The sequence below is a fragment of the Micromys minutus genome (assembly GCF_963924665.1).
Source record: "Micromys minutus genome assembly, chromosome: 17".
Lineage (NCBI taxonomy): Eukaryota > Metazoa > Chordata > Mammalia > Rodentia > Muridae > Micromys > Micromys minutus.
Window position 1 is genome coordinate 14,547,826 of NC_137952.1, and position 16,094 is coordinate 14,563,919.

At 37.9% G+C, this 16,094-nt stretch overlaps 2 protein-coding genes across 6 annotated transcripts in view; one reads left to right on the forward strand and one right to left on the reverse strand.

The window, feature by feature from the left end:
* Positions 1-9,500, reverse strand: part of ELP4 (elongator acetyltransferase complex subunit 4) — a gene marked incomplete at its 5' end in the record, with an annotated part of 172,168 nt that extends 162,668 nt beyond the window's left edge. Inside the window, 2 exons of the mRNA XM_080931152.1 lie at positions 3,156-3,191; positions 9,281-9,500. Coding sequence (XP_080787278.1) covers positions 3,156-3,191; positions 9,281-9,500 — 256 coding nt within the window. The remainder of the gene's footprint in view (positions 1-3,155; positions 3,192-9,280) is intronic.
* A 154-nt stretch (positions 9,501-9,654) lies between these two features.
* The window catches only part of IMMP1L (inner mitochondrial membrane peptidase subunit 1), a 49,342-nt gene continuing 42,902 nt past the window's right edge, over positions 9,655-16,094 (forward strand). For 3 of the 5 annotated variants that reach the window (XM_080931553.1, XM_080931554.1, XM_080931552.1), the window contains exons 1-2: positions 9,655-9,751; positions 13,825-13,930. The gene's annotated coding sequence lies outside the window, so the exon portion shown is untranslated. The remainder of the gene's footprint in view (positions 9,752-13,824; positions 13,931-16,094) is intronic. The other 2 variants (XM_080931556.1, XM_080931555.1) reach the window with 1 other exon arrangement.

A 16,094-nucleotide genomic window follows, 5' to 3' on the forward strand; every position in this document is an offset into this window, starting at 1 on the left:
AGTCTACGGATGGACCCACAGTTGAACAGACTGTCAGGAGATGGTGGAAGTTTAGGACGAGGTACCCACTGGAGGAAGGTCCCTGGGGCTTAGAGTGAAAAACACATTGTGCTGTAATTCCTCCTTTCCCTTTCTTGGCTACAGTGGGATGAACAAGTTCCTCTGCTGTTCCATCCCACTGCCACTGCATTCTGCCTCACTAAGGCCCACATCAAAGGAGTTAGCTGACCATGTACTGAACGCACTGAAGCTATGAGCCAAAATTAAGCTTTCTTCCTAATTAGTTGATTTTCTCAGTTCTAAAAGAATCAAGTTTGTATACAAAATTTATCTTTGGTGGTTTACTCCTCATAGGATGGCCTTTCATACATTCCTATTTAGCTACTTTGCAATCCTCTGAAGGCATGGACTTATTCGGAGTTTTGGTAGTAACACTCACTAGTTCTAGTTTCCATAGTTACTTCACTTGAAACTATAAATACACTGCCTTGACACAGGTACATGTCACACATACACCTGCCTTGATAAGTAAATAATAATCTAGTTCATGAGAAAATGGTTTCCCAATTCACAATAGAGACTGGGGAAGAATCAGAGGACAGATTACCTGTCACATACTAGGAAGCTCTGAGTTGGGATAAGTGGCATCTATTCAAAGATGGGTTTGAATAGGAACCCATCTGTAACCCTAGTCCTGGGTGTGAGCACAGACATAACTAACTGGTGAACTTCAAGTTCAGTGAAGAAACAGAATCTCAAAATGTAACGTGGAGAGGAATCAGACAGACAGCTCAGAGGTTAAAACCACTTGCTCCCACTTCCAGAGGTAGATTACGAAAATACACAAACATCTGCAATTCCAGCTCCAGGGATTCTCACACCCTTTTCTGGTTTCCTCAAACACTGTATGCACACGGTGCACCATAATCATACATGCAGGCAAACAGCCCTACACATAAAACAAAACTGAATTTAAAAATAACATGGAAAATAATCAAATCAGTCACCTGTTATATAGGCCTCCACACCAACCCTCCCCTGGGGTATACACACACACACATGCACATTTGCACTTACGGGTATGTATGTAAATAACTACAGTACTGGCTGGCCCCAAACTCAAAGATCCACTTGCCTTGGCTTTCAGAGCAATGGGTTAAAGGGTATATGCCACCATACCTGACAAGATTTTAGCATTTTAAACAGAAACATTCTGCTATAATAGAGAAATACTGGCTATACACACACACACACAAACATGTGCGAGTGTACACATGCTCAAACACTAAACAGAATCAGGTTTATCTGTGTGTGTGTGTGTGTGTGTGTGTGTGTGTGTGTGTGTGTGTGAATGATGGTTTATATATGCTTGGCTCAGGATGTGGCACTATTAGGAGATGTGGCCTTGTTGGAATAGGTGTAGTCTTGTTGGATTTGTTGTGTCACTATGGGTGTGGGCTTTGATACCTTCATCTTAGCTGTGTGGAAGCAAGTCTTCTAGCAGCCGTCGGGTAAAAATACAGAACTCTCAGCTCCTGCACCAGGCCTTGCCTAGACTCTGCTGGACCACCACCTTGATGATAATAGACTGAACTTCTGAACCTGTAAGCCGGCCCCAACTAAATGTTGTCCTAATAAGAGTTGCCTTGGTCGTGTTGTCTAGACAGAGACAGACAGAGAGAGAGAGAGGACCTAGGGGGAGCTGAATAGGATAGAGGGAGAAGTGGGCATAAGGTGAATACAAAATACTTATGTATGCAATTCTCAAAACAATTAAAAATTAAAAACACCTCATTCAAAAACCAAATTTATATATCTACCTGTACAGCAGAATTCTAATACTGGGGTTCTTATTACCTACATGAAATTAGAAGTTACTCTGCCCCACAAATCTCATTTTATGAATGAAATACAGATAATATGAATTTAAGTTTATAAAGTAATCATATTAGGTAAAGAAAGAAGCATATATAAAGTGCTTTACTTAAAATAAATGACCTACAGTGAGAATCAAATGATGGACAACTCTCCAACTACTATTATTATCCTTCAGTGATTAAGCAGAGATAGGTAATGAAATATTATAGATAACTTTGAATTTTCCAGCGTTTTAGTGTCACTAGATAAATGCTGTATGTATGTGAAAATTTAAGGACCATTACTTTGTGTTACAATCCTTCTTGGAGAAAATCTTCCAAAAGCTTTGCAACAGTACCTTGCTATGTTAAAAAAAAATCTATTACCATAAACATTTTTACTGGTGCCTGGTACTAATAAATGTCTAGATCATTATACTTTATGCCCTCAGTTTCCTGACTATAGGTCTTATTAAATGTGGACTCTTCTATCAGTTTTGGGCAATGAAAGAGAAATGCCACCCCATGAGGTATCAAGAAGACCTGGGGAGAACAAGGAGCCATTTATTGCTCACAGACAGGTAACACAAATTGATTCCCATTTAGGTTAGGAAAAACTTGAGGCAGTAAAATAGATATTTTCAATTTTAATTGGGTCATGTAAAAAAGTAGGCTGGACGATTCAAGACTAAACTAGAAACAGTAGTTACGTTGCAAGTAAATAGGTTAAACATTAATAAGAGTGGTTTCACTGTGGAACTGATGAGGCTCACTGTACCTGAAAGACTATGACCTATGCGGAAATATGCCATATGGGGCTGCATATTTTAAATAAGAACTACCGTCATTTTAAAATGGACAAAAATCTGGCCTACTTTGACATTTTTTTCATTCAATAAAACACTAACAAAATCTGTGCAATGTATTACACATCTATAACTCACATATAGTATACACATTCATTCTTCCATTTCTCAAAATGAACCACTAAAATTCACCTTTTAATACTGAGATTTTATTGTTTTCAAAAAAGCAATTGACATTACTTTAAGTTTAATTAAATTTAAAATGGAGAACAGTGAAAGTAAACATTTTCAAGTAAACATTTTTAAATATTAGGAGCTACACTTCCAGATATGTCTGCCCATCTTAATTTTGAATTTTAAAAGTATTATGATCAGGCTTTGCATACGTGGAAAGCTCATCATTTAAATATTCAGCTTCAAAGTGAGAAGCTCACAAAATCATTAAGAAAAACCCAACTGGTTGGAAGGATCACAGCATGTATTTTATACTAACCAATCAGAAGAAGTGTTCCAACAGCTAAACCTCCACCTGAAAATAACACACAAAAAGAAAATTAATCACTAACTTTTTGGATTAATTTCACTGAGAACATTAGAAACTGCCACTGTGAGCAATATTTGAAATATTTTGCAATACTTTGCTCAATGGTTTATTGATACAATTACATGTCAGCATAGTCACATACTACACATACTTACTTTTATAATATGTTATAGTGTCCCTCTTTCTCCTGACATAACCAGGAGGCACCCAATACAGTTGTGGTTAAACACTGTAATGTTGTATTTAACACTTGTTACTAAATTAACCAAACAGCCAAGATCATGTGGACAGTGAATGCTACAAGTTCTATTTTCAAATTGAGTCTCATAAGAACTAAAAATTCTAATTATTTTTTAGAAAAATTATATCCAAAGTCTAGAAATGTTTAAATATAAAATTAAGTTTTGTTAATTCAAATAAAAAGAAAAAAGAAAAAAATATATTTATATTAATATTAGAATTTGTTACGTATTTGAACTAGGCTAATATCATGAATATAGAATTCAAATGGTGAGTCATTGAAATTAACTTTTAAGGTACTGGAACCATGCTAAAGAGTCCGTAACGAATAGCTGCTGCTCATCTCATTTCTAAAAGTACTAATACTTGACATTAATGTCTCAAAAACCAACAAATAAACTTACAAATACATCTGAAGACCGCCTGCCTACAAATATATTTGATGTATTTTAAAGTATTCAAAGTTGCCAGACAATTGAAGACAAGTGTTCTTGATAATGTTTGTATGAACAAAAATTATAACACATTTTGACGACTAATAAAAATCTTTCCCAAAATATTTTGTAATGGCAAACACCATGTAGAAAATTTTAATATAAAAATTTATATTGCTTAATACTGTTTTCCCACTGCACAAAAAGCATAGTTGTTATGTCAAAAAATCAAAAACTATTAACATGTTCCCAGAACATGAAAAGCCTGTGGCAAATACTAATTCATGGTGATATCTTCAATAATTTGAAGAAATCTGTAATATTTCAAAGCCAATAGTGACAGTCATTGGTGCAAGCATACACATGTGTGCATACACACGTGAGGCATGTGTGATTTAGGCTGGCTTCAATTTACTAAGTAGCTGAGAATGAGGCTTCAACTCTAGATCTCCTTGATTCTATCTTCCAAGCAATGAGGTCTGCAGAAGTTTAGATGGATGAGACGCAGTCTTTTAAGTTTGAGCTACATAAAGTCCACTGCTAACTTCCACATTTGACAGTTCACATTTTATCTTCCTTTACATGGAAAAAGCAAACTTTTAATGCTTTAATGGTCACCCTGTTTATGTTTAAGAAGATTAAATTACACTGCGGTGTCCAAGCCAGAGTTATTAGTACAGAATGGTTGGCTGGTTTTTCTGGTCTATCTCCCTAATCTACTTAACTTTCATAGGTAACTTCCTGTGGAAATTAAGGTTAAAGGATTTTTAAGTCTGAGATAGGATCTCACTTTTTGGCCAAGGTGTGCTGGAACTCACAGAACATTCTTGCCTCGGTCTACTGAGCACCAAGAGTACAAGCAGAAACTTCCATGTCCGACTATTTTTCTCGGTCTTTTTAAGGTTCATGGGGGAATGAGGTGGTGTTTCCCAACGAAATGAAGCTGCATGCGAAACACAGCATGCTCAGTCAGAGACGGTTTTGCTGTTTCTGCTATTATTTTCATAGTAGAACACACCAAGTATGTACAATTACTCGGTAACAATGAGGAATAATTGGCTTAACAAAGCATCGCGCACATCTGACAAGGGAGGAGGGTTGTCTAGAAATGATCCCAGATTCTCTGTCTGCTAATTCAGGAAAATGTCACTCAAAAATCATAAATCTTATGTTTATGAAAATCCTAAGTGGTGGAAACTTTGAACAGTCCTTAAGATACTATCAATAGGGATAAACTAACTAAATGGCTTTTGATAGCCAAGTTAGTATCAAGACTTCTATTACAGAAATGCAGTTTTTTTTTTTTTTTTCCCTTTTTCCCAATGAGCTCCAGTGTATAATCCACTCGAACTTTAGACTGGTACCAATACCTGGGGTTCTGTAGGAGCCTACAATAAAGCTTAAGGTGTGACTGCATCAAAACTCTCTTGCCAATTTTATGTGACATACTTATACTGTGAAGATGGATTCCACAGCTTTAAGAGCCTAGGATCTGGTGTGATCTCCGACCTAGAGAGCTCACCTGGCTAGAGTGTAAGGATGAAGATAAACTTACACTGTGGCGTCCTAGCCAGAGTTACTACTATAAAAAGGTTGGGTGATATTTCTGGACTACCGCTCTAATCTACTCCTCCTTATATAAATTTCAGTGGAATAAACGTGAAGGTGCTCAGTAGGCAGAGGATCATGTGTCATCTCACTTAAGGATTATTTTTTAATTGACTGAGAAGCAACACTCAATATAAAGGTCTAGGGAGAAAGAATTTAGGATAAGCAGAATAGTCTGTAGTGGCCCAGCCTTACAGTTAACATATTACCAGGCTATTAATGCCATCCCCTCACAGCCTTCTGGGTGAGAAACAGGTACACACATCCCCTCCTTGAAGAGACCAATCTAAACGCTTAACATTCTTGGTTTCTCTAATCTTTATCTGTGAGCATGAGACCTTGTGACCCCTACAGGGTTCACTGTGAAAATCGGTCCATATGGAATAAGTTTATTGGTCATACAAACTTAAAGGGTATTATTATTATTATTGAGACAGGGTTTCTTTGTGTAACCCTGGCTGTCCTAGCACTAGCTCTGTAGACCAGGCTGGCCTCGAACTCACAGAGATCTACCTGCCTCTGCCTCCTGAGTGCCCGAACCAAAGACATGTTCCACTATCACCTGACATAAGATTTAAAATGAAGCTTTTGCTGGGCATGGTGCACATGCTTCTAACCCAGTACTTGGGAGGCTGAGGCAGAACGACTGTCAGAAGTTTAAAGTCAGCCTGGGCTAGAGACTCTGTCTCAAAAACAAACCCAAAACAAGACAAAACAAAAACCTCAATCTTTTTTCTAAACACTCTGGTGTAAAATATTTGTACATATCTTTCTTGATACATTAAAGTTGCAGATGGACTTTAACCCAAAGCTTGAATCAATATATAGTCATGACTCCTCCAACATAAATAATAAATAATAAATGAATGAATGAATGAATGAATGAATAAATAAATAAGCAAACAGACAGATAAATGAAGTTTCCTAAACTATCAAATTAATGGTGTCTGTCAAATTACATTGTGGGGATATTGTTAATGTGTTTATGTCTTAAGTTATCCAGCATTCTGGCTAGGGTTAAGTCAACTGTTGACTGGGTAAATATGGAAACCAGAGCTATGAATAGGGATAATGGTTCTGGAGATTAAATCATATAAGACAGCTTTACATAATAATAGAAAGAAGATATATTTTCTTTAGTTGTATAGCTACCTAAAATAGAATAAAAACTGTCATATATACTGCCCAAGCTTAATATATATCATTTCACACTCCAGATGACAATGCACTGAACAAGCCAACTGTATTTATTACTTAACATCAGTCTTGAAATCAGTGACTACTACCAGGAGCTTCTCCATAGAACATTTGCTAGACACTATTTAGCACAAACCCCACCTACAGTTTCCCTTGACTGCCAAATCTGAATAAACACTGAACAGGGTGGGGGTTAATGAGCCAAATCTGCTTAGTCAAGCCTTCTTTAAGAATGTCTCAAGACTTCCTACAATTTTTCCAGGCAACAGGAAAGTTCTGCTGTACCACTGGGTGGGTATAATGCAATATTATATGTTATTTGGTTACAGTGTCACAACATTCTCCACAATATTCCCAATACCCCACTATCATTACACTTTTATCACAATAGGGTCATACAAGGCTTGCCACAATCTGAATCAAATAAGTTTGAAAGTAACAACTCAGGTTATGAGATTCTTGTGGTTATCTGAATATACATAAGCAACAGATGCTTCACTTCCAAACATTTTAATGAAAAACAAATGTAAATTTTTTTTTGCTTCAGAAGACGTACAGGGCAGGAAATCAAGTTACAAAAATGTCATTAACAACTGTTAAGTTAACAACTGAAACACATCTGAGTATATTTATTATTCCAAATATAGCAACTCCTTTTATTACAATCACCTGAATTTCTATGACCTTTGCAAATCAACTGCAATCATGCAAAACATACAACATTTCATCAATTGCCACTGTTTTCTTAGTGAACACTAATTTTTAGCATGTAGATTCCAATACTAAAATCCTCCATTATTCAAGCATTTCTGCAAACTTCAAAAAGACAGTTCAAGTATTTGTCTCCATCAAAACAGAGGAAAAGGTGCCCTCAGTTCTTTTTTGGCAGATGAGTAAAGACTATAGGTAAATATTTAATCTTAATTTCAGCAAAGTATCCAAACTCCCTGAAAACAGTTCTCGAAAATTAGCAATAGCTGTGGTGGAGGTGCAGAGATTAAAGCTGAAGATGAAGATGAGCTCAGATGGCCGGGCGTTTTGTGACTACTCATACCATTAAATTTCTGAATCAATTTTTGGAGCCTGGATGCCAAACTTCGCTCTCCGAACTACACTATTTCAAGATTGGGCTTTCTCCCCCTTCTTTCAATCAAGACCTTATTAAGAACTTATGAGTGCCAGGCTCTGGTCTAAGTACATTTTGCTATTTTAATGAGGAAATGAAGGTACAATACTGAAAATGCAGTTCTTTTGTTTGAGAGTTTGATTACTAGAAACTGAATACCGGCACCTATCCCCATTTAAAAATATACACATTTAAGGGGCCGAAGAGATAGGTTGGATTGATGGGGAAGATCTGCTGTCATTAAAGCTTACAGATTAATTTCTGCCTGGATGAGAGTTCACTAAAACTGGCAAACTTTTCTAAGCTTTGGGTTCAAAACTAGGATAACTGAGGCCAAACTGGGAAAAAATGTGAAATATTTGCCAATTATGCATTTAGCATCATATTTCTAGTCTCATACAACTGAATGGGTTTGAAACGATTATGTGAAACTACTTTAAATTTATGTAGAAAACAACCAAGATACATTTAGAACATGGAATAATAGAATCAACAAACAATGCTGTTTCTAATAAGTTCCTTGTCTTGTAATTTTCCTCTTTGCTAAACTTACTTGAAAAGCCTGGAGAGTGACCCAGAGAAAATGTCAAATGAAGAACAAGAACAAGCAATGGCAAATGCAATATGTCATGCAAATGTACCAGATTTAACAGACATATAATAAACAGTAAGAAAAGGGTTACAAAATGTAAACACACATTTGTTCTTATGAAGCAACATTCAGACAGAAATGTAGCCTGTCCAACCAACCTAATCCACTCAACCCTTTCAACAAATCACTACTATGAAACAAGTATATTCTTCAGTAGGCTTTGCATAAAAGATTACAGAGATAAGAACCCATTTATGGCACTGGGGGGGGGGGGGGCTGGGTGTAGAACTACCTGAATACCAAGGACTGTCATTTCGAGTCAACAGGCATCATTAGCATTCACTCTTAAGAGCCACACCGCTTTATGATTTAAGATGAGTAGCAAGGCGGCGGAAAAGAGGGCAATACTTCTAGCATTTTCTAAAGGAATTGTTCTTTAAAACGCTGAAAAGTTTTGTGGGTTAGTCCCGGCTTTAAGCCACCCTGGGTTGGAAGAAGGGTGTCTTAAGATACCAGCAGAGGATCCTACAAGCCAATTCCTTTCCATATATGTTTCTTTTCCATTACTAATCATTTTAGGATAATAGCGTGTAGGGGTACAGGGTCATGTGGACATGAGGTGCTGGGCAGAGTGAAGTAAAGAGTCTGGATCTTAAGGCGGGCTTAGCATACAGCTCTTAAGACATCTCCATGCAAGTTTCGTACCCCAGTCTTCCCCCTCTGTCAGAGCAGGCTATCCTGATCATGCTTGTGAAGAGGAAAGGGGAAAAGGAAATGGGCGTGTGGGGCCAGGCAGGGCACGGGGATAACGGGCTGCCCCAGGAGTCCCTCCCCAAGTTTTCCCTGGAATGCGCCCACGTCTTTATTCTGAACCGACCTAAGAGCTGGTCCAGGGCTGGGAGCCCGGTTGATACCAGCAGTTGTCCATTCCGCACCGACGGTCGCGTGCCCGCAATGGACAGCAGCCGAGGGCCCCCTCCGGGGGTCCCAGAGGCCTTGCCCCTCCTCTGAAAGCTAGAGGTGCCGCTTCGGCCCGCCTCGGAAGCCACAAACCCTGAGCTGAGGGTACCCGCGCCGCAGGTGGCTGCCGCCGCCATCTTGAAGCCTCTACGATGACCCAATCGGAACTCTGGGAACTCGAGCGGCCGGCCTGTCAGAGCCAGCCCTAAAGTCCCGCCTACTCACCATTGGTAGCCAATAGAACTGAGATTTCCTTGATAGCCAACCAATCGCAAGGCCTATTGCTGAAAAGTGCGGTACGTAAAGCCGGAGGATTGTATGTGGCCCAGGTGAACCGGGTCCGTCTGAGTCCTAGGTGAGGAGCTTCTGTTGGTGTTTGGGGCCGCAGGTGGGTACTGTCCTTAGACATTCCTGGTTTGCGAGTGCCTACGAGTTAAAATTAAAAAAAGAGAGAGAGAGGAGAAGCGTTTCGCCCGCAGGGCCTCTTAAGCCACTACGATTTGGCGCTCGCTTCCTCCCTGCTGTTTAGCAGAGAGACTCCTCTCAGATCTCTCAGGTTTCTAAGGAAAGTTATCCCCCATCCCCACTGCCCCTCCTTGAGACCGAGTTTTCCCGAATGGTTGTGCTGTCTGGAAAGGAGTAACGGTGACTTCAATGGCTGGTGAGCTCTTGGGCTTACGACAGAATCCAGGGATAGCTGAATAGTAGACTTTATACTTAGAAACTTCCGTTCACAAACTTTGAGACCATTGAACTTTCTTCCCCAGTCTCAGACTATACCTTTCTAACAAGTCCCCGTGAGCAGCTTTTCTTAATTTTAATTAGTGTTTCTGGAAATCTCGGAGGGTCTTTCCTAGGCAGTGTGAATGACAAGTGTTACTCTGACAACCTTGTTCACACATTTAATTGTCACTTCTCCAAAGCAGCTGCAAATAACGGAAACTACTCGAAGTTTCTCTCCCCCTAAATCTGAGAAGAATTAGCTTTACTTGTACCTTATTTTTCTAGTGATTTGAAATCTGAATGGAGAGGGTTTCTACTACACTATGAATTTTATTTGTGGCAGAAAAATAAAAACCATGTAACTCGTCTGTTTTTAAATATTCTTTTTTTTTTTTTTTTTTTTTGAAATGAGAACTGGAAGAGGAATTGGTTAAGTGATTTTTAGATGACATACAAGATAAACCATGTTTGAACTAAAAACGAAACCCAAGTCAATACCTGTGTCATTGAATTACTGCTGACAGTGATGGATGATACATGGATGGATTGATTGATTCATTTATTCATTCATGCATTCATTCATTTTGAGGCATGGTTTCATTATGTAGACACGGTTTGACCTATAAATCACAGAAGTCTACTTTGTCCGGTGCTGAGACAGGTGAATGCCATCACAACACCGTTATTTTTATTTTTTCTTTCCTCCCCTTCCCCCCTTTCTTTTATCCTGCATTCTATTCAGGCTTGGGCTGGAGCTTATAATCCTAAAGAGTTGGAGAAGAATCAGGTGTTCAGGGTTAGCATAAGCAAAACAAACAAACAATAATAATAAAAAACAAAATAGATAATAAAGAATCATATCAGAGAGAAAAAAAGCAAAAAAAAAAAACCTTATGGTTTAGCAACACATCAACCAGAAGACTTGATGAAGGTGGCTTGTTTTCATTTCAAACATGTCACCAGTGTGTATGGTACATACCTTACTATTTTTAAGACATTCAGATAACTGCTGAGCACTTGCTTTCTGCTTAAACCCAGTCTTGTGATTTATGAACAGTCCTGTCATTCTATTAAAATAGTAGACTCCTTCTCTAATAGCAAATAAAGAATTCCTATCCTGGTTTCCCAGTCTTCGTAGTTTAGGTCTCCTTTTAGGCAGATAACATATTTTGCTTATTTGATTATCCTTCATTATTCTCTGAAAACCAACACCAGTTGGAGTCACAGCAGGAAATAGGAAAAATTATCTTATGTTTGTGTTTGGTGTTGAGTGGTTATCTCTGAGACCAAATAGTACATAATTCAGGTTTGGCATAAAATAAAGCCTCCTTTGAATCTATCATTTCTTCCATGAATAAACCATGAGATCTGGCATTAATGGTTAAGCACAGCAATGTTAAAAGCTGAAATTTAATAATTTCAAATAGTCCTTATATAGTACAGCATGGTCTTTTCCTTTGAGCCATCTAAAAGTCAGTTATGTGACACTTCTTTATGTTGCCCCACAAAAGTAAATGGCAGCTGGAGGGTTACACAGTTGTCAGCCTGTGTGTTGGACTCTTCTACCTTTCTCTATTCAACATACTTTATATTCTAGAGCCCTTCATGGTCTCTCGTAAGCTCATGCTCCTCACTGCCTTCAGTGTTCACTTACACTGGTTTAAAAACATACTATTATTTGATAGCAGTCTTTGAAGAAGTATTATTATAAAACTTCTCATTTTGAACCAGACTCTCCTATAGGCAAGATACTTGGAAGAAAAGTGTGTTCCAGGTACAGTCTCCTTTAAGACAACACCCCACACCCTATTGCCAAGATCTACAAAATTTCCTAGACCTGCCATAACGAATGGACATAAACTTGGCGGCTTTGCAGAAAACTTAATTTTTCAGAACATCAAAAGTACAAAATATTGTCAGGATGTCAACAGGGCCATATTTATTACAGATATTTAAGAAACAACTGTTTTTGGTTTCTGTGGGCTCTTGATATTCTTGGTTGTGAAACCATAACTTCAACCTCTGTCTCCAATTTCATGACGTCCTCTTCTCATGGATCTGTGTATTATTCTCTGTCTTTTAATAGGACATTATGATTAGGTTTATTACCTCCCTAATCTAGTATAGTCTCATGTTGACCCTTACCTTGATTATATTGCAAATAACATATGCTCATGCACTATGGTTCTAAGTGGATATTAATTTGGGAAGTAGGATACTACTCAAATCACTGAAGTCCCTTTTGTGTAATGTTCATGTATAATGTAAAGTTTTGTGTAATGTAGTCACAGAAATTACAAACTTATGAATAATTGCTTGGTAAACATGTTATGGATCGATGAGATGGCTCATGAATTGGTGAGGTTTCTCGATGGTTAAAGGTGTTTGCTGCCAAGACTGATGACTTGAGCTCCCACCCTTAGGACCCACATGGTGAAGGAGTGAACCATGCTGAGCAAGCTGTCTTCTGATTTCTCTCACCATAGATGCTATGACAGGCATGCACTCACCTCTCAATAAATACTGTTTCATAATGCATCAGTACTCTTCATCTTAATAGTAGTATTCATATTTACTAATTAATATTAATTAATATTGGTTAATTAGTATTAAATAATTAATTAATATTGGCAAGTGCTAAATAGATACATTTCTTTCAAATTTTATTTTGCAAGTTTTTAAGGATATTGTATATGTGTGCATGACACATTAATAATACTGAAGTCCTATTGACTTAAAAAAGTTTGTTGCTTAATATATACATTAGTATTAGTATATATTGTAATAGTGGTGGTCATTCAGTGATTGAAACAAGAGTGAGGTGAAATTTAGGTGATTGGATATTAACTGTAAAATGTTTAGGGAGGGTTCAAATGTTACATAAGAGAGAAAATATACTAGTAGAATAAATATATGTATTTGAGACTTGTAACACAGTGGGATTAAGATTTTAGTGCCTGCAAATAGAATGAATATATTTAAGCAGATAAAATCCCTCTAAATGATATGTATTTGAAGTTGGATAAGTACCTTATTTGTTGTGAACTCTGAAAAGCCACATGCAAACACATACAAAGCAAACTTTGACATTTCACATAGGAGTAGAGGCAATACAAAATTAATTTGTATCTTTGAGTCATAAGAACTGATGCAGAATTATAGCTAACTGTATCATAGGCTTTAACATTATATCTTGCCTTTTAATTGGTCATCATTTTTTTTCCACAACAGCTATTTTCTACTATGTTTTCAACTTTATGATTAGCCACACATGGTGGCTCACCATCTTTAATCCCAGTACTCTGGGGGCAGAAAAATCTCTGAGTTTGAGGCCAGTATTATTTATAAAGCTAATTCCAGAACACATGAAACTACATAGACTATGTAGAGAGACCTTGTCTCAAAAAATTATATTAGATATGCATGCTGACCTGTGAAAGCAAAAATGTGATGGCTGCCTTATCAACCCCCATGACTCTTACACCACAGAGCCTTTTAGCTTTTTATATAACCTGTTATGTCTTCTAATTTCTTCCTAAATTCTCTTTTGGATGAAAGACTTTAATAGTCCCATTTAGTAAACGTTCAGCGGTAATGAATATTCAAATTCAAGCCTCCAGCTGCCCTAACAAAAGGGAAGACACAGTTGACTGAGAAATATCTATTTCTACTCTACATTAATATAGCCCAACATTGGTCAGAGACACTTTCACATATGACTTTGTCTGACTGTTTTAGGAATCGGAGACCATGGATGACTCACACATGCTTTGAGACCTCCTGTAGATCTGGGTTTTCCTGGAAACCCACCGTGACGTTGAAGGAACTATAGAGCAGACCTATGGTAAGTAAACTTGAAGAATTCCAAACAGCCCTTGTTTTCTTCTGGGGGTTTGTTTCATACTCAAGTCAAGTTCTTGGCTGTTGTAAGGCTGCTCCCTGCTGGACAAAAATGTGACTTTCTAAAGAGCACTAAAGGCACTAAATAGGTGAGCAAAGAACTGCCCAGTCCCTCCACTGTGTGTGTGTTTGGGGGGGGGGGTAGTATGGGGGTGGGGCTGCTATATTCAGAAAAGTGCCATACTGTTGCCACCAGGTTGTTCATCCACTGAAGTGTGATGAGACGGCTGATCTTCTCTTATTTATTGGTTGTTTCCTGCTCAGGGGGTATCCAAAAGTTAGTAAAAACATATATTCCGGGATACCTGTCAGTATGGGCCTTAAATGACTTCCTTAATTGTGTGTGTGTGTGTTTTTTTAGTGTAAGTCAGTATACTGTCATAATAATGATGCCTGTTGTAACAATTTTACTTCCATATGCTATTGGACAGAAAACGATCCGTGTCTACATAATACCGTTTCCCAGTAGTTAAAACTACTTCAGTGTAATTTAAATTAGATCATGTTGGATCTATTTTTGAATAAGCAACTTGTGTTTTATGTTTTAATGTACTGATAGTTAAACATCACTTGGTCTCTACCCTGTTCCAGCCGTCACGTTTGCTGGAACATAGGGAGCATTTCTACACAGAGTGACAGTAGGTCAGACTTCAAATATTGTATCTGCAGCTGAGCTGTCATAGACCCTTATCATAAATGTATGCAAAAGTCTTAAAATGGATTTACAGCACATGAGAGAAGAAACTGTGTCTTCCTACCTTCAAGCTAAAAGTTTTTGGGGAGTACAACCTGCACAAACTTATCTGGCTATAATCTGGGATTTCTAAAGTAAGTGTACAATTTTTGTTTGAAAAGAAAAAAAGAGGCAGAAAGGACATTCAGTTCATAACCAAAAGTAAAGCAGAATAATTCAACGTACATTCCTTCAAGGTCTCTTGTACTTTTATAGCTGTTGTAAAATATGTCTTCTATATTTTTATAGTTGTTGTAAAACATGTGAAAGCCATATTTAATTGGAATTATGAAGAATTAGGCATAGTAATAGTTCTTTGTTATTAAAATATTACTATAATTAGAACTGCAGACCAAGAATATAAATTGTTGTTAACAAGAAAACGAGCATTTTTTTCTTTCTCAGCAAGAATGTAATATCACAGATAATATATAAGTTAAACTTTACACTGTATAATTTAAGGTTATAAACATAGGCAAATATATAGGGTAATTATGAGATATCAAACCCAAACCACCATATTCCCAGCATCACTAGCACTCTGCAACACTAATGCCGTTCTCTCTCCCTCTCTCCATCTCCCGTTTTCCTTCTTCTCTTTCCCTCTACATCTCCCTGTGATGGGAGTCTAACTGCTGATGGCTTCACATTACTGGACTCATCCAGAGACTATTGGCTGTCATTTACCATGTCTGGCTTAGTCTCCTTTTTCTTTAGAGGTAACAAAAGTTACCTTTTGTTGTAACTACTTAAATTATTTTTATATAATTTTTAATTTTCATTGTTCCTAAGCAATGTGTTCATATTTTGTCTATTTTCGCATTTCACATTTGGTTTGTGAAAGACTTTGTCTTGATCTATTGAGTTTCACATAATGCATTCCAGCCCACTCCTCTCCGCATCCCTTCATATCAACCCTCCACCCTTGCAGCCTCCCCACAAAAGAAAAAACAAACAAAACCAAAAAATCTCCTTGTGGAAGCTGTAGTGTGTCACACAGTATATTCTTTTATCTACACCGCTTTACTTACAAATGCTCATCACAATTGTAAGTAAATTGTAATTTTCATTGGTCATGGTCTCTGGCTTCTGCTATGCTCTCAATACTGGATCCTTGCTTGGGACTCTCTTGGGTGTCCTGTTGTGGCCCTGTGCAGTGGAGATGCTATAGCTTTGGGTCTACACGATCAGCCCCTTCACAGGCTCATGCAGTTCACAGACGGGGTAGATGTTGGCGTGGGCCAAGCCAAAGGCCTGAGTCTGAGCCTGAGTGGTAGCTGAGTTGATTAGCTGGCCAGCCCTCCTGCACCCACACCACCCGGGTAAGCTCTCCAGCACTGCCCTGACTAGCTCACCCAGGGGTACAGCCATGAAG